General features: G+C 49.6%; 1 protein-coding gene across 3 annotated transcripts in view; it reads right to left on the reverse strand.

The window, feature by feature from the left end:
* Pde9a (phosphodiesterase 9A) overlaps positions 1 to 23,265 on the reverse strand; it is an 89,177-nt gene that overhangs the window by 59,732 nt on the left and 6,180 nt on the right. For all 3 annotated transcript variants that reach the window (XM_021149322.1, XM_021149321.1, XM_085833263.1), the window contains exons 2-3: positions 2,363 to 2,433; positions 1,185 to 1,262 (exon numbers count right to left, since the gene is read on the reverse strand). In XM_021149322.1, coding sequence (XP_021004981.1) covers positions 1,185 to 1,262; positions 2,363 to 2,433 — 149 coding nt within the window. The remainder of the gene's footprint in view (positions 1 to 1,184; positions 1,263 to 2,362; positions 2,434 to 23,265) is intronic.

A 23,265-nucleotide genomic window follows, 5' to 3' on the forward strand; every position in this document is an offset into this window, starting at 1 on the left:
GCATGTGTGCATGCATGTGTGCATGTGTGTGTGTATGTACTCAAGCTCACACACACACACACACACACACACACACACACACACACACACGCATGTAATCACTGGGGCCTCACCGATCTGTGTTTCTGAAAGCAGGAAGGAGTTACAGAGTTTCTTTGTGGGTGAGTGTCCATGTTTCTCCTATGGGTGGGGAACCACTCTGGAGCTTAGCTGGAGGTCGCAGCTGGCCCCATCCCTGAACTCAGATATTGCTTACCCAGAGCAACCAAGGATGTTGGTGTGTCTGCCTGGTATCTGCTTTCTCCTGTGGGCTCGGAGCTGGCCATGGGTTCATCACAGGAACTGTGATGACCAGACTGATAGAAGCCCCCAAACTTCCTCTGAGTCCTGTGGATTGGAGGTCAGGAGGAGCAGAGAGCTCCCAGAGGATCCTGAGGACACATCTCCCCAGTGGCTCATTGTCTACCTCCGGTACTCTTCTGAGAACTTATTAAAAAATTTAAAATGATTGTGTGTGTGTGTGTGTGTGTGTGTGTGTGTGTGTGTGTGTGTGATATGCAGAAGTCAACGGACAACTTTGTAGAATTTGGTCTCTCCTTCCATCTTCATGTGGGTCCTGGGCTTGAACTTGTGTCTTTAGGCTTGTGTGCAAGGGCTTTACCCACTGATCCATCCTGCTAGTCCCAGAGGCTGCATTTGTAAGTTCTGTTTTGCTGAACTGCACAAATGACCTGGAGACTGCAGGGGCTTTCCCAGGCCACCTGGTAAAGTGACATCCTTGATTTCAGGGCCCTTCCCATGTCCTCCACAAGGGTCCAGATAACTGGCTCTAGCTGTCCTACCCATTTTCACAAGGGCACACACAGCCTCTGGCTACCTTCAACCTTTTGCCCTCAGCCTCCTACCTCCTATGCACTGAAGGTTAGGAAACCTGAGTTCTCCCACAAGGGTTCCTCAGACTGGAGCTGTGCTCCTAGCCCAGTCCCCTGTGTCTGCACATGGCCTTCTCACAGGGAAGATGGTTTCCCCAGCAGGAGTGAACCAAGCCTCCGCCTGCCTCCCATCTGCCTCCTTCCCTCTCCTGCTGAAACTTCACACATCTTAGCAGTAGTAAACAAAGCCAAATTGCAGACTCCCTGGCACACATGAGAGACAAGTGAGACACCCCAGGAGGAGTCGCTTACCGCTCTGAATTCGCAGGCATGGTGGGATCGATGGAGACCATGGCGTCATCTGTGGTCAAAAGGGAGATGGTGGTGTTCCTGCAAAACACTCATGTCAGCTCTGCTCTCCTCCCCGCACCCCCCACCAGTTGCACATGGGCCTCAGGTGACCTTAGTTAAGAGCAGGTAGGGGCAGCTGGTTGTCCTGCAGATATGTACCTCCACCCCCTTATCAAGTCAAGTGAAAAGGCCAAGTGCATTCTAAGAGCCTGTCAACTTTTAAATAATTTAAAGTGGGAACTGGAGTGAGGATAATTTATTGGGTTAGGAGATGCTGGGAAGCTGCAGTGCACAAAAACTAGCTTTAGACCAGAGATGGGAACCATTGCTCACCTCGAGGCTTCTGAGCCTGTTCCATCTCTCTCCCATAAAGCACGGACTTAAATGGTCAAAGTCTGTCTCCTCTCAGCCTCTCAGCTAGGGGCTTTTGATAAGCTGATACCTCTGCCAAAAGAACTAAGCCCTCTGATCCTCAGCTGTGAATTTCTTTTAAAAAAGATTTATTTATTTTATATACAGTATATAACTACACCGTAGCTGTCTTCAGACACACCAGAAGAGGCCATCAGATCTCATTACGGATGGTTGTGAGCCACCATGTGGTTGCTGGGAATCGAACTCAGGACCTCTGGAAGAGCAGTCATTGCTCTTTACCACTGAGCCATCTCTCCAGCCCCCAAAGCCCAGCCTCTAATTAGAAAAGTCCTGTGTGAATACCGGCTAGATTTAGGAAAGAAACTGGGGTGGATTTTTTGAAGATTTTGTAGGCTAGGCAACTGCTTTTAGTGCATCTCTGAAATGAGTCCCGTGTCCCATACTCCTGGAAGCAAAGGTACTTAGTTATTTGTGACTGGGGCAACTCTAAACACAACTGTCCTCCTTCCTCAACAGTGAGCGAAGGCATGAAGGCTGGGAAAACCCAGCTCTGAAGATGGAGCTCTCGCGGAGCTCTGTGGGGCAGCTGGACCCTGCGGTCAAGCCAGGATGGAGCTGGGGTTTGCTTCGCTGATTTGAGAGACATCACAGCAGAAGCCTGGGGGTTTCTTCTGCCCACTAACCTCAACTTGAGGCTTCACCCTCGTCTGGTCTGCTGTGGGGTAACCCAACTCTCATCACAGAGCACACGAGGAGACACTCACCGAGGCAGGCCAGTGGCGATACAGAACAGGTCCATGATGTCATTGGAGTTGCAGTACTTGCTGAAAACCACCTGCAAAACACAGAAGTTGAGCTGGAGAGCTGGCTCAGGGAGTAATGTGCTTCCTACCTAAGCGTGATGACCCATGTACTCGCTGGTCACCCAGGCCAGTGAGAGGTTCTCCCTCAACAAACATGACACACAGCTTCTGGGGAATATCGGCTAAAGTTGATCTCTGGTTTCCCACAGGTACGTGTGCACATGTGCGGCTACATACATGAACACATGTGTACACACATGTACATACGTGAAAAAGCACAATCCACAGGCAGTGAGGTAGCAGAGCGCCCACTGGTTTCCATGGAGATGCTGGGTTCCACACAATCCCTCACCGTTTGAAACTGAGGGTTACTTTTCTAAGCTGTGGGCTCTCGGATGCCACGTGGGCATCTTTTCATTTGGTCGGTGTATACGGATTGTGGAAATGCTCAATTCGTTTGTTAGGTGAAAATAAATCACTTGCCCGCTTCTTTGTGCCTGCAGTGACCCAGGCTGTGTGCGGCACAAAACTGAAAATGAACTTCCAGGATACTGCGGCACAGCTAGTCTCCAGTCAGCTCATGGAGAAATTACGGGAGAAGCACACTTAAATTTCTTGATCCCCCTCCTCCACCCCACCCCCCCCGTTTTAAAAGATTGCCTTTTAGTCTTTGGGAGATGAGGGTCTGGGGCTGAATGACTAGATAAAAAGGGGAAATCACAATCACAAGAAACAGCTGCGAGTTGCTGTTTGTCACAGCAAAATGTAAACCGTTTGCACTGTGGCTGCATGCTACAGAGCATCCCGTCCCCACCCTGTAGGACAGCAAGGGCTTGCCTTGCATCCACCTGGTGTGTACGAGAGCCCTGATGTGAGCCTCAGCTCTTTTCCTCTGGTAGCCTATTTTATTATCATCACTGATTTCTTCTTGTACATAATAAATATTGATATATATATTATCTCTCTCTCTATCTATATCATAGCTTTCTTTTTCCCATCCCTCCCTCCCTCTCTCCTCTCCTTTCTCTCTCATCCTGAGGATCAAACCCAGGGCCTCCCATATCAACAGACAGCAGTCGGTGGAACACTGAGCTAATTCACCCAGCCCCTTTCTGAGAGAGTGTTACACTGTGGACCATAATATGAATCCCTGGTCTCCAGCTTTGGAGTGCCGGGATCCCTGGTACCCCCCAAGCCCCACTTCCATTCCATAGACATTTCCCCTGGCTCACTGCAGTAAACACCATTCAAGGACCAGAGCTGATAAGTCAGTTGTTATTTTTGATGCCTGGCACTGTCTCTTCAGCCGAGGAGCTTCTTGCTCAACTTCAAAATAGTGAAATAGAGCAAAGAGATGACCCTCTCCCATCTTGGCCTTACTCTGAAAGGCGGTTTCCCTCATGTGGGTCAATGATACAAAATGATACAAAAGACTCTTGTATTCATGCCTTGCGCATCCCAGCCTTTTGTTTCTGTACCATGGACCACAGTTGTGATCTGCACCATTCATGGCTCTGTCCCGATGTCCACAGCTCTGGGTGCCATTGCAGCTCCCCTCCGGCCTACCCTAACTCTCACATTTTTTTTTTTCTCCCTGGCTCAGTTCTCATCTCATCCTACCCCTGCCACACCCCTGAATAGTGTCATTTTTCTTTGCCTGGCCCTGCTAGCTCCTGTCATCCACAGTGGAGATCCAACTCTCTGCTGGGCATGGACCGTCCTAGGGCTTGCCTCCTCCCAGGCTGCATCCTGGCTAAGTGTCCTCACTCCGGTCTCTGGCTCCAGCCCCACGAATGCTCTTTCTTAGCCCTCCTGCCCTCTCTTCATCCTGCTATCTACACATGGTGGCAGCATCTTTGGTTCCTGCTGTCAGCAGAGCATACTTTTACCCAGTGCCAGTATTTATTATTATTATTAATTAATTTATTTATTTTACCATGAGCATCCTGGCAAGGACCCCCTAGGCCACAGTTAATGTTTCAGATTTTCTGGCACAGCTAACCAGGAGTCCTGAGTCAGCCTGGGGTTCTAGCCGTTCAGCCATCAAGGCAGACCGGGTCTTTCTTGTAGCTCACTCTGCCTGTGCGGTTTGGTTTTTGATGTCTCACACTTGTATGAGCTAGAGGTGGGGGCAGCAAAGGAGGCGGGGTATGAAGGCCCTTTTTATGATCCATCTTCCCCGGGAGACTTCCAAAAAACGAGGGCAGGGTAAGAGGCTCTTCAAAGTGTGCCTGTAGTCAGAGAAGCAATGGATCCTGGGCCAGCTCAGGGATGCTGTGCACAATTTGGGTGAGCAGAGGAATGTATACTTTGTTTTTACTAGGCACAGAGGGGGCCTCTGAGGGGTGGGAGAGGCTACAGGATATTGGATGTGGAGATGCGGACCAGCTATCTCTCTACAAAAGGTCTTGCTCCCCATGGAAGGGGCTTCTCCAGCCCCCCAGAACCTACAGAACTGATCCTAAAGTTGCATCCTCTCTATAGCTGAGAACCACTTACACCAAGGCCTCTTAGAGCCCATGTGGTACCCTGTGGGACTCTCTGCCTTGTTCGTTTCTGTAAGTAGGAGAAAACTCCCTGACTTCTTTTGCTTTTACTTTACATTTTTTAGTTCTGAATATGCATGCGTGCCGTGGCTGCCAGTTAAGCCCATTTACCTACTGAGCCATCTCTCTGGGCCTCACCCGCTTCTTGGTGCCTTTTTAAGTTCTGTAGAATGGGCCCAGAGGCAGCAGCTGTCATCAAGAAACGGCTAGCCTGAGTGACAGATGTTGTTTAAGGTTCTACTGTCAAATTTTGGGATTCTGAAAAAGTTCAGAGGCTGCACCAGGAACAGTAAACATCAGACCCCCCAGAGCCCAGTCCAGACAGACCTCCATGCCCACCTCCATAGGATGTCCAGGATGCATAGAACAAACAGAAAAACAACAAGGTGAGGCTCTGGACCATGCCCAGAGGAATTCACTCCAGAGCACAGAATAAACCCCAAGAAGATTTTATTGTGTAGATTTTCTAGCTCTACAAAGAAGCCCTTTTTGTTTCTTTGTAAGCATTTTTTTTTAAACAAACTGGTAGTTTGTTTTTTTTTTAAAACCAAAATGAAACATTTTAAAATAATATCTGTTTTTTTACTGCCATCTCCGCCTCCTCCCCAGATTCAGAAACTTGTATTAAATAGTCTTTCTTTTCCATGGCAACCGGGTTATCTGCTGAGGTTCTTCCAGAGCAGTGGGCTACGCCCAGAAACGCAGGGGCTACCATATCGGGTCAAAGCTTTGAACTTCCTCTGGGTGGTGGTGGGGTGGGTAGTAACCTGCACTGACCCCAAGAAGGTCAGGGTCTTCTCAGTGAAAAGAAACAGCCACACCCTCTTCAGGCCAAGCGCCTTGCCCCGTCCTGGCGATTCTTTGAAATGTCTTTGCGCAGTTTTATAAGGTCTGCCGATGAAGTAGAAAGGAAAGAGGATTTCCTTTGTGCTTGTGCCTCCAAAGATAGGATAGCGGGAGATCGTAGGCCTTTAAAAGTTGGAAGGTAACTTCCTCTCCTGGAATGGTGCTATATGCCTACGAGCCCAGCATCTGCGAGGCTGGGACTTGTGGATCATGAATTTGAGGTCAGCCAGGGCTGAGTCTGTGACTTGCCTGTGCTAAGTGAGACCTGGGGGCGGGGGTGGGGGTGGGGTGGGGGGAGGGAGGGAGGGAGGGAGGGAGGGAGGGAGGGAGAGAGAGAGAGAGAGGTCTTCCAGCCAATTAAATAGAAGGCCCCATGGCACCTGACACTCTTGCTGTTCCTGTGCAAACAGCTGGGCTGGATCTATAGCAGACAGGCTTTGTTCTGGGACCAGATCTCCCTCGTGACATCGTTTCTGACAAATAGCCTAGGGAAGCTGTATAGAAACTTGGAATGAGCAGAAAAGACTCCTGTGGGGCGCTTCCAGCAGAAAGCAGCGACCCAACATTCGTCCGTTCCGTGGCCACAATCGCGTTTTTGAGGTCTTTTTTGAACTGGAGGCCAACAGGAACTGAGCAGAAATCCTTTGAAACATGGTCCTCTCACGTGAAGGAGAGTCGAGGTTCTTTGGTGTTAATTAGTCTCCAGTGGGGCCAACGCCAGGAGAGTCTGAGTTGGGAGAAGCCAGAGGACAGGATGCTGGGATGCCTAGAGTCAGGAGACAGCCAGCCTGGACCAACTGTCTCTGCCTACCAAGACCAGCTGGCTGCAGTGTGTGGCCGTGGGAGCCTCAGACAGCCTTGTGAGAAAGGGCACAGGGCTGTCTGTCTACATGTTGAGTAATTTTCTAGACCCTTTGTTCCTTACTCAGAAACAGACAGCACAAGGAAATTGAAGTTGAGATTTAAACAAGATACCAAGGCAGCCAGATCCACAGGCTTTCATACTGCCTTCCAGCTTCCGGAGACAGACCGGGGCTGGGGCTCATACGCAAGCATGGAAAAACCACCCCAAAGTCTTACATGAGGCTGAATGGTCAGCACCATGATATTAAAACCTGGACAAGACAAATGACGAGGAAGCAGAGAGCTTCTTCTCACTGTGAATTGGTTCTTCTCTACCTCAGCTGAGACCTGTGACTGTCACATAGCAGCAGCATCCAGCAGCCCCTCCTCACCCCAGTCTCCGTGTTGCCCAGAGTTGGCAGAAGCTGAGCACAATCCAAAGAGTGGAGCAAAGAAACAGGTACCCAGGCATGTGTGCGCTCCCTTGGGTCCAGCCAGGGTCAAGGTTTCATCTCAGGCCACCTGACCTTGAGGGTATACCCTGGCAGGGTATATACTGACCCTGGTTACTTAAGCCTATATTTAAGTCAGCCCCCTGCTGTGGACCTGGTTATAGGCACAGGGCTGGATCCCCAGCCTGAATCACCTCTCCATATTAGATGCTCTTGTAAACTGTAAGCAAGGCTGCAGCCACAGGACCCTCAGTTTACCATTCTGTAAATGGGTCAACAGAACCAGGGCGCTCCTGGTGTCTCTGGGAAGTAGTGAGCAGCAGGCAAAGGAAAACACCAGGAATGACCCATGGAAGCACGGCTGGCTGAACACCGTGTGGAGGAATATCATACCATCTCGGTTACCCATGAGACTCAAGTCTCCAAGGGTCTCTGATTTGCCAAATGCAACAAGAGTATCTTCCAGCCACATGATTGTGCAGCACCTGGTTGTATTTTGGTGAGATAACAGTGTACCCCCTGAGGGCTTTCTGGGGGTGGGTGGATCTCCTCAGGGCCCACAGCTTCCTTGGGGAGGAGCTACTCTTGACCTGGCAAAGGACGGACAAAGCTGTGTATGGTGGAGCACCTGTGGCTTTGAATAGATGTTTTGGCCCAGCTCAGTGATTCTTGGGCTGCACAGCCTCTTGGGAGTATAAGAAAGCAAGGGGGAAGAGGGTCAGGGCTTGGGCTAACTGGCAATCATTGGCACTGTCAGCTTGGCTGGGTAGAAGCCAGTGGTTCTCAACCTTCCTAATGCTGCGACCCTTTAATGTAGTTCCTCAAGTTGTGGTGACCCCCGATCATAAAGTTATTTTCATTGTACTTCATAATTGTGAGTCAGCTCCTGTTATGAATCATCATCACATAAGTATTCTTGGAGGCAGAGGTTTGTCAAAGACCCACAGGTTGAGAGTCACTGGTAGAGACTTTCTGATAAACATCCCTTTGTATGCCTTCTTCCAAAAGGTTAGAGAAGCAAGACTTGGAGAGCCACAGTAACCAGGCAAGGGGTCCCCCTCCAACAAGCACTCTCTAGATATGTCCCCTGGAGCCTTAGCCCTGGTTCTTGGTGACCCTGTCCCATCATGGGACTGAGCTGGGGGTTGGGAGGGTTGGGGGGAGTGCGGAGCCTTCACACTATTTCAGGTAAGTTTTCCTAAGAGACTTGAGGTGTGGCCTTGTTGGAGTGGGTGTGGTCTTATTGGAGGAAGTGTGTCACTGGGGGTGGGCTTTGAGGTTTCAGAAGCTCAAGCCAGGCTCAGTGTCTTTCTCTCTTCCTGCTGACCCAGATGTAGAACTCTCAGCTCTTTCTCCAGTACCACATCTACCTGCATGCCACCATGCTTCCTGCCATGATGACAATGGACTAAATCACCGAATTGTAAGCCAGTCCCAGTTAAACGTTTTCCTTTATAAGAGTTGCTGTGGTCACAGTGACTCTTCACAGCACTAGAAACCCTAACTAAGACACCGTCCCTCAGATAACCAGCATGTCACACCAGGGGAACTGGATGACTTGATAGGCCTAGATTTCAAGGATCAGAAATCAGACTCCAACCCTGACCCTTCCAGCCCTCACCCTACCGGAAGGGCCTCTGGATCCCACTCGGAACTTTCACTTGTGTCCTGGTCCAAAGCACCTATGATCAGACTCAGTGTCTTGCCCATGGTGGGTGGGTTGGAGGTCAAGCCTTCTCTGGGATGGGTACTGACTGAGGAGGTGCTGGGGTAATGCCCAAAGCTAACCTGTAAGCCCTACCTGTAAAAGGATCAGGTTTGGATTTTTGCAGCATAAATGTAAAATGAATGCTAAAAATCCACATATTCATATAACTTCTTAAAAAGTTTATGAAGAACTGGTTTTAATTCCTAATCTCCACCCCCTACCCCCGTCACCGCCTCAGTTTTTGTAGCAGGGTAAGCTACAAAGGGTAAGCTCTAGTTGGCCTGGAACACACTGCAGAACAAGCTGACCTTAAACTCAAAAGTAATCCTCCTGCCTCAAACTCCCCAGTGATGGGATTAAAGGCACGCTTGGTTGCCTTTTTAACCAAGTAGTGCTAGACAGAGATCAACCCTAAAGGAGACTTCTGGAAGCCAGGCTGGCTCCAAGGCGTGCAGCTCACAGTAGCTGTTTGGAGAGCTGATGGGAAAAAGCCCCCACAAGCGCATGAGGAAACGTGGTGCTGGCTAGCCTCCAGGTTCCCTCCGTCCCAACTCACAAGCACAAGCAAGTTATACAGATCAGAGCCACCACACCAGTCTCCCAGGCCTTCTTTCCTGCCTGCTACTCTTGCTACCTGAAGGTCTTGCTAGTGTTCTATTCTCCACTCCTCTTCCTGGTACTTTATTCACTGTCCCCTGCGATTCTTCATTATCTCAAAGATAGCCCAGGACATGTTCAGTCTACTGCTTCGTCTCGCTGCTAATGGACACTTTCAGATGCTTCTGGATGTTCGTTCTCTCTGTGTGTGTGTCTCTTCTCTCTCTCTCTCCGTCTCTGTCTCCATCTCCCCCCGCCCCCCTATATATAAACCTTCCCCTTAGCCACACCATGTAGCAGTTCTGTGGTCGGCTTACACAGATTGGCCTTAAGCCAGTGACTACCAAAACCTGGGTTTCTAAACACGGCCCTGTGTGGTACTAAAGTTAGGAAATTCTCCCAGGCTCTGGGGCAAATTCGATAATCAAACAGCAACTGAGGTTTGGGTCGAGTTGACAGGCTGGGAAGGAAAACCCAAACCAATCTTAAGTCTTAGCAGCAGCTCCACAGCAAGCGCCTCCTCCCACCCCCCAACCCTCCAGGGAGCTGCAGTGCCTGGGAACTTCCTCTGTGGTCCAGCTACGCTCCATTAAGACACACCATCCTGCAAGGCTGGGTGGGAATCTGGGTGACATGAATTTCACTGAAAGCCCTTGCTACCTTTCAAAACTTTTTTTTTTTTTTTTCAAATCCATGCTGGGCAGGTCCCACTGAGGAGTCAGCTGCTGGAAAACATACAGCTTTTCATGCCTCATAGTTACCGGAACCCTGATGGTAGAGTTTTTCAGTCAATTGCTTTAACAACAATGTTTCACCAAGTCTCTTTGAACTCAGAGTAACAAATCTCCAGTAAACCTCTCTTGCTAGGAGCTCTTCAGTCTCTGCTCCAACCCCCTCAGCAGCTTCACAGCTCCTGTGGAGGACGACAGCTCAGGATGCTGGGACCCTACAGTAGCCATTTCTCCTGCTGCTCGATTCCCACGGTCCTCTACCTCAGCCCCACCCCCACCCACAGACCCTCGAATCTCAGATTAACCATTTGAAAAGTCTTACCCGTTTGTTCTCTTAACTTGATGGTGGTGTTCATTGAGCCTCTGTGTCAAGCTAGCATCGGGAGGCAATGGGGTCAGAAGTCAACCATACTGGCCCCAAGGGATCAAAGCAAATACTAATGACAACTGAATTGGTAACAAAAGTAAAGGGCGGGTCTCCTGGTGGGAACAACCCAGTGCTTTCTGGGCCAACTGTCATATGTTATCCGTATACCCTGTCCTGTAGAATATTGTTCTCCAAGACTGTCATGGCCTTAGGGCCTTGAAATCAGGGCAGCTGTAATCACAAGGAACCTTTTAGGTCTAGCCTATTAAGACTCTTATAGAGGTCTGGAGAGATGGCTTAGCGGCTAAGAGCACTGACTGTTCTTCCAGAGGTCCTGAGTTCAAATCCCAGCAACCACATGGTGGTCACAACCACCCCTAATGAGATCTGACACCCTTTTCTGGTGCATCTGAAGACAGCTACGGTGTACTTATGTATAATAATAAATAAATCTTTGGGCTGAAGCCAACAGGGCCAACCAAATCAAGCAGGGTTGACTGGAGCAAGCAGAGGTCCTAAAAATTCAATTCCCAATTCAATTCCCAACAACCACATGAAGGCTCACAGTGTACTCATATACATAAAATAAGATAAATAAATCCTTTTTTTTTTTTTTTAAAGTCAGAGGCCAACCTCAAGTATCATTAAAAAAAAAGACTTATAGAAAGCCAGGAAGGTCATTAGACCCTCAGTGGTGAGCCTGCCCCTTCCTGTGCTGTGGCTGGGCCTGCTGTAAACGGGGGCTACTAGAGTACACAGGAGGTAGAGGGTTAACTGAGGTGGGGGCTCTGCCAAGCAGCTATGGGGAAGTTATCATTCATGCTGGGTGAGACTTTCTGTCATATGGCTGCTTTGGGGCCACCCACACTATGCCATGTGAGGCTGGACTTGGATGGAATCGGTCCTTCAGCCAATCATCAGTGCCTATCTCAGGGGGAGCAGACATTTGTTCTGTACTTGGATGGGAATGGGAGGGGTGAGGGCAGCAAGCAGTGGGTTCTAGGCTAGGTATGCCCTGAGGTGACGGGTGTTATAGTGGCTGAGAAGTGAACCTGGCACGGGGAGGTGATATGTATGGAACAAATCGGGTCCAGGAATGAGGAGAGCCCGAATCCCCTACGTGAACCATGACACTCTTGGTGCCTAGGGTATGTTATTGTGTGTGTGTGTGTGTTGGGGGGGGGGGGTATAAGATGCCATGCTGGGAAACTGGATGCAGGAACCCTGGTCCCACTGCGCTTTCTCTACAGCTTCTTATAAAGTCACCATAGTCCTCGAGAATGGGGGTAACACTACATATGGGTTCTGAGGTGTTATGGAGGATGCCAGCTAAGGAACGGGTCTCCTGGCAACCCTAGAGGAGAGCTGTTAGGTAAGGCGCACGGCCTTTGACTCAGAATCCCACTGCCAGGGAGAAATAACAGCAACAGTAAAAGCATTGACCTCACGCTGGCCAGACATCATTCTGGGACAGCCCGCCGATTAGCTCAACCACTGTCCCAGCAAACCAGGCCACCTCCTGGATTTGCAATCACCCCACTGCTCGGCACAGCACATTGCCAGCCGTTAAGGAAGTTCCTCTGGTACCATTTACCACAAACATGGAATGAAAACCATATGGGCCGGGCGTTGGTGGCACACGCCTTTAATCCCAGCACTCGGGAGGCAGAGGCAGGTGGATTTCTGAGTTCAAGGCCAGCCTGGTCTACAGAGTGAGTGCCAGGACAGCCAGGGCTACACAGAGAAACCCTGTCTCGAAAAAAACAAAACCAAAACCAACCAAACAAACAAAAACAAAAACACCATATGGGTCTCATAAACAGTGGGATCGTTTCAATTGAGTGCATCTCCAGACAGAATGCTACAAATGCGTTCAAACGGTTCCTCTGAAGGCTGTTTAAAGCAACAGTGGGAAAGTTGCTGATGGGAGGCTGTGTAGAAAAAGAAAAGACACACATGCATGCGTGCACACCTGCATGAGCACCCTGCAGCCTAGGTCCTGAGGTAGCAACAGTGGCTCTTGGGATGGTAGGATAATGGTTTCTTTTATTTTCATTCTGATAATCCTCTGCATGCCCCCAGTCTTCTGTCATAAATACATGGTGGCTTTTATAACCAAGGAGAACTTGCTCCCAAAGCCGAGGCCAGTCTCTGATGAAGGGGCAGCTGTGAGTAAGAGGCTCTGTACGTGTATATAAAAAAAAAATCTCAAGTGAGAAGAGAGGGTCTTTCTTCTCCATTTTTATTCGGAGCAAAAATTCCTTGGCGCAAAGCCAAGAACAAAAGAAAATTAAACAGTCAACCAGAAGATGGAGGTTGGGACTTAAATAGCATATGGCTGGGCATGGAGACTGTATGTATGAGCAGGAGGGACCCAGAGAAAATCAGAAGGGAAGAGAGGCACTGGAAAGGCTCTGGGGTGGAAGGCACAGACTCCAAAGCAGGGCTGGTGCTTCTTTAGGCAGGCAAGCAGGGGCTGAGCGCGGTTTTACAAAGACCATGGGCCTTGAGAGTGTGCATGCCTAGTGACCTCAAGGGTGTGCAGACCAAAGGGTGCAACAAGGTGTTCCTAATGGTCGAACTGAATTCAGAGAGGGAGCCCTGTGAGTCCACACCTCAGGAGTGCCCACATCTTCAATATTCCAGAGACCCAAGTATCCCAGGTGACTCTCCTGGTGAGTCACAGGCCACTGTCCACAGGTATTCAGGCCTCTCCAGGCCTGAAGAAGCTAAACAGCCAGTATCATCTTAGTCCAACTTTATGGGACAGGGGATTGTCTTAATTTGAGAGCTGCCATGACACAATGCCATGAAGGCAAAGTGACCCCAAGGCTGACAGGAGCCTACAGTTGCCACCTGGGCCCCCAATTCCAAACACAAGGCCACACATGCCCTTCCTTATTGCCGCTAATACTATACTAAGTGCTAGAAACATGGCTTGCAAAATAAGTGATATTTCAGACATGGTGCTTAATGGCCTATATCTGCTTTAAATATTAGGCCTGTGTATAAGCCTGTGAGAAGAAAATGGGTCAGTTTTGGAAACTGAAGTATAGCCCTTCTGCCCTACACTTCCCAGCCATTAGGGCTGAGGAGGGTGAGACCCTGGCAGCAAGGACAGTCAACAAGCAGAGACTTCTGAGTGCCTGTGGCTGGCTGTGCCCCACCTTAGCAGGCCCAGGACTGGCTATAGCTTGGGCTCTCCTGGCTGTCTCGGATCCCCAGGATTGCTCTGCTCAGGTGCTGGGGTTGTGCACTGGTTCAAGTACATGTACGGCAGTAAAGCAAGGCGAGAGAAATCTGGCGCATGGATTCAGGAAGGCTTGAGTAGCGCAGATGTCTTAGTCCTGCTAAGGCTCTGATTCTCCAGATGGAAAGCGAAGACCATCCTTCCTTGGCTACAGGCATGCTGTGAGAACTCACCCGTGTGGATCAGAGCTTTACATAGCAACTGAACAGCTGGTGGAGTGGCAACTGTGACAACAGGAAGGGCCACTTAAACCCAGGTATCTTAGCATCTCAAAGACCATTTCACGGGTTGGTAAGATGGCACAGCGGTTAAGACTGCTCTTCAGGAGGTCATGAGTTCAAGTCCCAGCAACCACATAGTGGCTCACAACCATCCATAATGAGATACAGATAAAAACAAACCAAACCAAACCAACAACAACAACAACAAAAAACCCTATGGGCTGGAGCAAAAGGGAAAAGGGGAAGTGGGGGAAGAGAAAAGCCATTTCATAAGCAACAGACAAAAAGGACATGTGGCCTCAGCCTGCCCGCCAGGATTTCTGAAAGTTTCCACCAGTGTGGGTCAAGAGGAGGCCAGCTCCAGAATTCTGTCATCAAGGCTGTCCTTGCTCTAAGTGGCCCACTGACCTCTACTGACGAGTCACTGTGTCCCAGTGTGTCCTAAGGGCAGCAGATGCTGGAAGACAGAAGGGCTTAGTAAGAACCATGACTGAGAGTCAGCAATATTCCAATGGTGGCAGGTGAGCAACCAGTCTGAGCTCCCTCCAGGAGGGTTGAGGTCTCCCCTAGTTTAGCAAGGAGGCTCTAGATGGGGAGTTCCTTCCCACAGGCCTAGACAAGCCCATAGGCATGTGCACAGGGTATAGGTCCTGCCAGCCTCCAAGCTCCAACTCTCAATGAGGACCACTAGGGCACAGTTTGTGTCCCTTGGTTTTATGCTGCATAATAATAGTTCTATCAACATTGCCACGGCCATTATTATCAGAGACAGTTCTCAAGCCAGACACGGAGCAAGTGGACCTCAGGAGCCTAATATTATCAGCTGCACAGATGTAGGCACGGAAGGATGGAGTAGGTACTGGTCCTGATGCAAACTTGAGCTGCATGTCTTTGAGCCCGGGATGCCAGATCACTGGTGGTGTCTAAAGCTGGTTCAGTTGCTCTCCATGGGGAAGAAGTAATCTCCCAGTTCTGTGCCACAATATCCCACCCAGGGTGGATTCACAGTTGAGGTTTGCCTGACTCTCAACTGCTGGTATTTAATGCTACAGCCTCGGAGTGAGTATTGATTTAGCTCCTTCCTCCATGGAGAACAAACCAATTCATGGTCCTTTTACTTTGTCCATCACAGACTGATTCATTTTCTAAAGCTTTTGCCAGCTATTAAGCCTTTACATAAGCCTCTGTGGGCTTGTCGGGCTTTGCCCATCCCCAAAGCTGCCAGAACCTCTCACGCTGGTTGCTGGGTGAGTGAAAACCAGCTGGGCCACTTTCCAGAACAGCCAACTCCAGCACAGGGGCATTGCCTTCACATTTTTGGATGGATTAAAAGGTGTGTGTGTGTGTCTGTGTGTGTCTGTGTGTGCGTGTGTGCGTATGTTCTACTGCCTTTACAGTGCCTGAGAAACAAGTGTTTAACACGAAAGTATTTAATATCAAGACCAGTACCAAAACTGCATATTCTATCCCCAAATAACATGTTTACCAGAGAAGACATTGCAAGCTATCTATGTATTGTCTGCCCATCCATCTGCCCACCCGCTTATCTGTCTTAACACCTATCTCTCTGTAATCCATTTATCCATTATCCATCTGCCCATCCATGCGTCATCTATTCACTATCTCTCCTAAGACCTACATCTCTGTCCATCATCAACTTTATCTGTCTCTCTATTCTTTCATTCACTCATCAATTCATCCATTCTACATCATCCATCATTCATCCAACTTCCCATCATCCATTCATCCAACTCCCCATTATCCATTCTACCACCCACTCACTATCTACACTAACACCTATATCTCCATCCACATCCATCTTATTATTTATATCTCCATCCACCCACTTAGTCATTGCCTACCGCTTATCCATCTGGTCTACCATCTATCCAACCATCCATTCACCAACTAGCCTTACACTACTTATCTATTCACCTACCTAGCATCAGCCACCTTACATCTATCCCATGACACATCCATCTGCCTACCCATCCATCCACCTACCCACCGCCCATCCACGTTTGATTTTTTCACCCCCAATTATAAATTCTACATGTAAATTTCAGCACTCCATTCTTCCTGCGCTGTCTCATACTTTGGAGTGCTTAGCAATGATGTCATACCTAAGATGGTTACAGCTAACCAGCAGGCAATCATGCTGTTTTGTTTGCTAAAATAAAAACTGTATTAGGCCTCATTTCCCTTTCTAATGCAGGAGATATTTTTTCTGGTCATTGCGTTTGAAAAAGAGTATGAAATGATAACAGAAATTTCCATTTATTACTGTGTGCCAGACCTATTACTGAAATTATCTCTGGAGGAAGGGGGCTTGGTTCTAGGGGCAAGATCACAGGTGTGCTGAAGTGGAAGGAGGTGAGACTCGGCTTCAGCCCCCCATTCCTGGCCCCACGGGTTCCAACATCTGCCCTCTGGCCCCACCACTGCTTAGCCCTGCTGTCCAATGGCCTGACCGCCAAGCTCACGGCCGACATTACCTTTTTCCTGTGTTTCATGGTACAACTCTAAATGTAAGGGTTGCTTATTAAGACATACATGACGTGATAAGTGCACAGAAGAAAGCTAACAGCAATCTGCCCTGGTCAGGTCCTGGTGTGGAAACTGAAGTCGCGTAGGCAGGGGTGGCGAAAGTACCCTCTTTTCACCATTTCCTGAAACGTGTGGTACTTCTGACACCTAAAGCACCCATCTGGAGTGGATACTCTTATTTTGTAGACTCCAAGGCCCAGAGAGTTAAATAATTTTCCCAAAGCCACACATCAAGGGCAAGGGAAAGAAATGAAGGGCAATCTACAGACAGAGTGATGTCCTACAGGAAGTGGGATTCAGCGACTCTTGCAAGGGCAGCTGTGAACAGAATGAGCCCACAGCACATTGAGCGCATGAAGGAGAGCAGCCAAGTCCAGAGTTGCCTACATGAGAAGCTGATGTTCGGCATATACCCAGCCCTAGATATCCTGCCCCCTCCCCAACCCCCTGTCCCTAGAGAGATCATGAAACGAGAGACCCAGATAGGCCACTGTGTGAGCCAACTTTCCCTTCCTGGAGCAAAGAGCCAGGACAGTCAGCTTACTAAGGGGATGTATGGTTTGCCTTGCAGTTTAGTGGTTCTTGTCTGCAGTTGGCCAGCAGTAAGGCAGCATCCTTGCGGGGCAGTGAGATACATCATTGCTTGCCTTATAGAAATGACATGAAAGGAAGAAAGAGGAGGGTGCCAGTTCCCAACTTCTCCTTTGAGAGCACACACCTCCAATGCCCTAAGTACCCCCATTAGACTCCATCTCCTGATGATCCCTCCACCTCCCAATGTTGTCCCAGGCTGGAGACCAAGCTCCAACACATGGGTCTTTGAATACTCATATCCAATCCACACCATCTAGTTGATGGAAATCATAGTTCTGAGGTAGTGTACCAAGACTTTCCTACCCCCAGGGTGGGAACAACGCCAACTCCACCTGTTTCCAACTTCATCCCTGAGGCCAAGAGGCTGGAGCTTGGGGAATACATCAGCCTAGAAAGACCCAATTATACTGCAAAAGGAGTCTAGCATCAGAGTTTCTGGTCCCATGCCAGCTCTGACCCTGAGCTTGGGACAATGGTGTACTGACTGGTTTTGTGTGTCAACTTGACACAGGCTGGAGTTATCACAGAGAAAGGAGCCTCCCTTGAGGAAATGTCTCCATGAGATTCAGCTGTAAGGCATTTTCTCAATTAGTGATCAAGGATGGGAGAGCCCATTGTGGGTGGTGCCATCCCTGGGCTGGTAGTCCTCTTGTTCTATAAGAGAGCAAGCTGAGCAAGGCAGGGGAAGTAAGCCAGTAAGTAACATCCCTCCATGGGCTCTGCGTCAGCTCCTGCCTCCATGTTCCTACCCTTTGTGAGTTCCAGTCCTGACTTCCTTTGGTGATGAACAGCAGTGTGAAAGCGTAAGCGGAATAAACCCTTTCCTCCCCAGCTTGCTACTTGGTCATGATGTTTGTGCAGGAATAGAAGCCCTGACTGAGACAAATGGGTGTGTATTCTTTCACCACACAGAGTGTGTACTATGCACGCGACACTCTATTATCCAGGAAAACATTCGAGTTGGGAGCATCAGGCAATGCTAACAGGCAGATGTTACACCCATCTCTCTGATGGGCTACAACCCCAAAACTCTCTCCAGTAGAAGAGCCTAGTGTCCAGGGCCAAGAAGTGGGAGTGGGTGGGTAGGGGAGTGTGGGGGGGGGAGGGTCTGGGGGACTTTTGGGATAGCATTTGAAATGTAAATGAAGAAAATACCTAATTTAAAAAAATAAATTTAAAAAAAAAAGAAGGGCCTGGTGTCTATGGGAATCCCATTTGGGAAGCTGGGCAAGGCCACTCTGACCTGTGGAACCTCCTCCAGCTTCCCGGGTTGCCTGGCTGCCAGCAGACTCCAGGACCTGTGTCCCTGCCTGCCCTGCCGGTCTCAGGATCCTCTGCTTGGGTTGGTCTGTCATGTTTGATACACTTGTCTCTCTTGTCAAAGCTCTGGGTCACTTTGCCTTTTTTTTTTTTTTTTTAACACTTTTAGTGTCTGAAGCCAATGCCACCGCTATAAATAATGAATCACAGGAGCTAACTAGAAAGAGAGAAGAGGAGATCAAAAGACCAAGAATCGTGCTCTGCAGAGCTCAGGGCACAGGACTGGTTTGTGGGGGACATTGCCAGGGCTTTCCTAGTGACAATCTGGTGTCCTTCTTCTACCAGGTTGTCCCTAGGATCCTGGCTTCAAGACAGCACCTGAGAACGGAGCAGTATGAAGAAACTGAGAGAATTTTTGAGAGAATCCTTTGCAGCTCTCCTCAACCCAAGACTCAGAGCAGAGAGTGTTGAGACCTCAGGCCACGCTACGGCTTTTCAGTATTTCCCACCAGCTAAAGGCTTGTCTCCAGCTGATAAAGGCATTGAGAGGTAGCAGAACCTTCAGCAGATGTAGCCTCATTGGTGGAAGGAGGTCACCCGTGGTATGCCCTTGAATGGACACTTGGACTCAGCCTCTTCTCGGCCTGTTCTCTGCTTCCTGCCCTCCAGGAGGAGAGCAACTCTACCCTACCACAAGATGACCACCATGATGTCCGATCTCCTCATGGGCCAAAGTGATGGTGCTCAGTGGTCATGATGAAAGCCTCTAGAAACTTCCTCCTTAGAAACCGTGACAGAAGGCTGGGGAAGACAGGCAGTCATAAATCCTGCCATTACTAGTTCCAGTGGGAATGATAAGGAGAGAGCTTCCACTGGACCCACAGGAGGGAGGCGCTGTTTATTCAATGAGCCCAGAAACAGAGGCAGACAGTCTTCGTGATTCCCTTGGTCAGAGAAGCAGCAGGAGGATTCGTGGCAGTGGTGCCATTGAGGGTCTGAAGAGGGCTCAGGTGTGGCTGGTAAGGGACACCTGCTGGGAGCCAAGGGTCTAAGACCTCAAACAGAAACTCCCATGATTAGATCTCCCATGACAGGTCTGAAAAACAGGTAGAGCTTTCCTTCTAGAGAGGGACTAGTGATGGCTTCGTGGCCTGGGTTCCTCAAATGTCACCCTACGCCCATATAGCCAGGGTTAGTATGTGTTGCTTTCAGTATAATTTAAATTCCCCTCAAAGTACTGTGCTCCACCCATCCATCCAGCTAAGGACCATGTCCACACTGGTCCCTCCATTCTACCTGCCAGGAGCTTCACCATCTCTCCCTTTTGATACCAATGGATAGCACCCCTCCTCTACAGATTTGGTATCTGAATAGTTAGGTCCAATAGGCTAGTAAGCATCTGGGAGGAGGTTGGGGGGCTCTTTAGAACCTTTTTGGCTGTAAACATTCTAGGTCTTTGCATTTCCTTTATCTGGCCTTCCGTGAGCCAAGAGGGTGGTGAGGTGAGTGGATGTAGAAAGAAATCCTGAGTGGGAAGGCATCTGTCTCAGTATGGGGAGAAACAGGCATAAGCAGCCTGGACTACAAGATAGCAGATGGGCATCCTGGGCTACAAGATAGCAGATGGGCATCCTGGGCTACATGATAGCAGAGAAGCCACCACAGATGGGAGGCTTGGGGTCACCATAATATCCCTGGTGACCTGTGTCCATTCCTTCCTTTTTGTCACTTAGGACTCCAGAAGCTGGGAGATTGGCAGGGAGGTACTTGTTTCTACTTCTCCAAAGAGACCCTGGGGGCTGGACTGTGTCTCCCTCAAACCCCTGGATGCCCTGCACTTTAGCCTGAGTTCCAGAGACAAGGGCTTCACAAGGTGATGGGAGTCACAGCTGTAGTGGTGAGAATGTTGGAGAGACCTACCACAACTGGAAACCTTCCAGGAGGTGAGCAGGGCACAGACACACACATACAGAAGGACCCGGGACCATATTGCCTGCAAGCCAAGGAAAGAGGCCTCGGGAGGAACCAGCCTTGCTTGAGACACTATGACCTTGGAACTTCAACCTCCAGGACTCCCTTTCTATACTGAAGCCCCCTGTTCAGTAAGACAAGTCCCCTTTCTCCTCTAAGCTACTTTGGTCATGGTATTCTGTCATTATAGCCGAAATGTGACTGATTCCCCCCATGCCGCCTCTGGTCGCTGAACTAGTGACTAGTTCATCATTCGCCTTAGCGATGATGACACAGACAACATCACCTCCCACACTGGCTTTGAGGGGCTCAGCCTAGACACAGGGGCCCAGGGGAGAACTTGTCCCATAGACTGTGGTTGTTCGAATAAGATGTCATCCACTGTCTAGGGTGTTTAAATACTTGATCCCCAGTTGGTGGAGCCGATGGAGGGAGTATGCCAATAGGGTGGCTTTTAGAGTTTATGGTTCTTCACTGCTACCACTAGCTTCAGGCTTGCAGTTCCAGGTGTGAACTAGTTCCAGGTGTGAATGGCATCTAGCTCCTGCTACCATGCCTGCTGCTCCCCAGCCATGCCTCTTCTCCACAATGGACTCTTAGCTCTGGACCTGTAAGCCAAATAAACCCTTCTTTCTATAAGTTGCTTTGGCCCTGGTATTTTGTCACAGCAATGGAAGAGTAATCCATACGGACTCCCAGCTAGCTCCATAGCCAGACTCTAAGCTGTGACTTTCCTGCCCTTTAGCAATGGTGGCACCCTCGGCTCTCAAAGTGAGTCTCAGATGTTTCCAAGCACACACAGTCAGTTCTTTTCGAGCCTTTAACCACAGCTTAAGCTTTGATTCAGCCCCTCAGGACTGACATGACATTGCTCCATGAGCAGCAGGCTGGGGCTGTGTCCTGAAACCTAGCCTTCCAGGCCATGGGCTCCTTAGGATTGTGAGTTCCAGGTTGAGACACAGTGAAGCCCACTAGGCCGTAATGCCAAACGGGCCACTCTTCTGGCTGTGTTCGAGACTAGAGAAACGACTGCAGAGAAAGGCATCATGGGAGACAGCCTGAGTAACTGGTCAACACCAATGACTGCTTAATCAAAACAAACAAATAAATAAAATCAGCTGTATGCTGCTGGCTACCTGACTATAAACGGACCCATGTGGCTACCCTTGGACACTTCTTGTGGTGACTTCTAGACTCTTAGCTCAAACTACTTTGGAGGAAGAGCCTGCCCACCATGCCAGAATCCTGGGCCAAACAGATTCTCTACTTCCACCACTCTACAGGTGGGCTCTGTTTTCCCAAAGGCCCATGAAAGGCTGGCCAGTCCCACGAGGCTGTCAGCAAGGGGCTGGGAACTTGTCAAGGGGCCAGGTAGCAGTGCGGTAGAGTGGAAATCTTCCCTCCACACAGTCCCTTTCACTACCAAGTTAGCTTTGCTCGTAGAACCATCACTCAGCTCCTGGGCAATGCTTTCAACCCACACCACACACACAAATGAACCTGAAGCCCACAGCCAGGGATACGAGGTCTGTGTGTCTTATTCTACCCGTGCCTTTGGTGGGGCTGTCTTCCTATCTGGCTTCCACAGTGCCATCAGTCATGGAGACTGGATATAGAGAGAGGGTACCAGGGCCCAGACATGGTACAGAGTCCATGTTTCACAGAGACCAAGCTGCTTTTCTGCTAGAGAAAGTGCTAGAAGACTAAAGTGCTGGCCACAGGGCACTGAGAGGCAAGGTAGGACTGCTGAGCCACGCATTTAACAATGTTACATATAGTTTATCACAATTAGAAACAAATTAGACAGCGGGTCTAAAGGGCAAAGAATAACAGCTGCAGGGAGTTTCTGTTTGGGGCAGAAGGTCCCAGCGTGTGACTGGAGAAGAGGCCTAGAGGTGTGCAGGGTGAGACAGAGAGGTTACATACAACTGCACACTCCTGTGCTTCCAGCATGAACACCAGCAGCCTGCGCTCAGGGTATGCAGATGCACACGCAGGAGATGCAACACCGTGGGCTGTCAGAGGTCATGATCACTTCTCAGACCCTAGGAGTCGGTCAGGTCACAGAGCACAGTTTCTGTGAGTGGCATTGCCAGGCTGTGGCTAGACTCCTGGGAGGTTGAAGCCCCTGTGGTCAGGGCAGGTCTTGAAATGGAGCCTTCAGGGCAGGGACCCTGCAAGGATGTGTTTCTCTGGTGACTCAGTCCTATCAGCCCTCTTACCTCACCCCCACCCCTGTCTCTCAGGGAATGCAGCTTGCTGGCTTACCGGCAGCCTGATTGACCGGATGGGAGGGGGCTTTCTTGTGAAGTGAGGGACCATGGCATACACCTGCTACTCAGTCAGTCATCTGGGCAGAGTTCAGCCAGGATGCCCCGAGGTGCTCCCATTGCTGGCACTGAGACCTGTCCCAGCATCATCTCTGGTTTAGTGTCAGTTCCACTGGGCAATGCCTTTCCTACACTCTTGAGGGACTCCACCAGTGACCAGAGCTGTGTTTTACACATTTCTGAGGCCAGATGGGCCTTCACCTGGAATGTAGTCTGGTGAGGTCTCTGGCCCCTTTGACTCTGGGCATGAATTAGTCTCAATAGGTGTGGCTTCTGTAAGTCAGATATGGAAGTGTCTGGAGTGCAGTCTTTGGTCCTGTCTTTCTGTTTGTGGCTACTTTGGGGCAAACTCAGTGGCTTGGGGAGAATTGTGAGAGCCAGGCTGTGCCACAGCTTCCTCTGGGACCTCAACCTTGCCAGGTCTCAGGGTGTGAAAGGTCACTTAGGCCCAAAGAGCACTTGGACATCACCTAGTTCCTCAGGTCTCCACCTGCCCCAAGATTCACCAGCCTCTGCATAGTCCCTTTGTGGGACTGTCACCACCTTCCCATTTCTCCAGAGAAGAAAATGATTTTTCACATCTGTCCTGGTTAGGCTTTTT

This window comes from Mus caroli, unplaced genomic scaffold, assembly GCF_978045245.1.
Source record: "Mus caroli unplaced genomic scaffold, Mus_caroli_1 scaffold_18, whole genome shotgun sequence".
Lineage (NCBI taxonomy): Eukaryota > Metazoa > Chordata > Mammalia > Rodentia > Muridae > Mus > Mus caroli.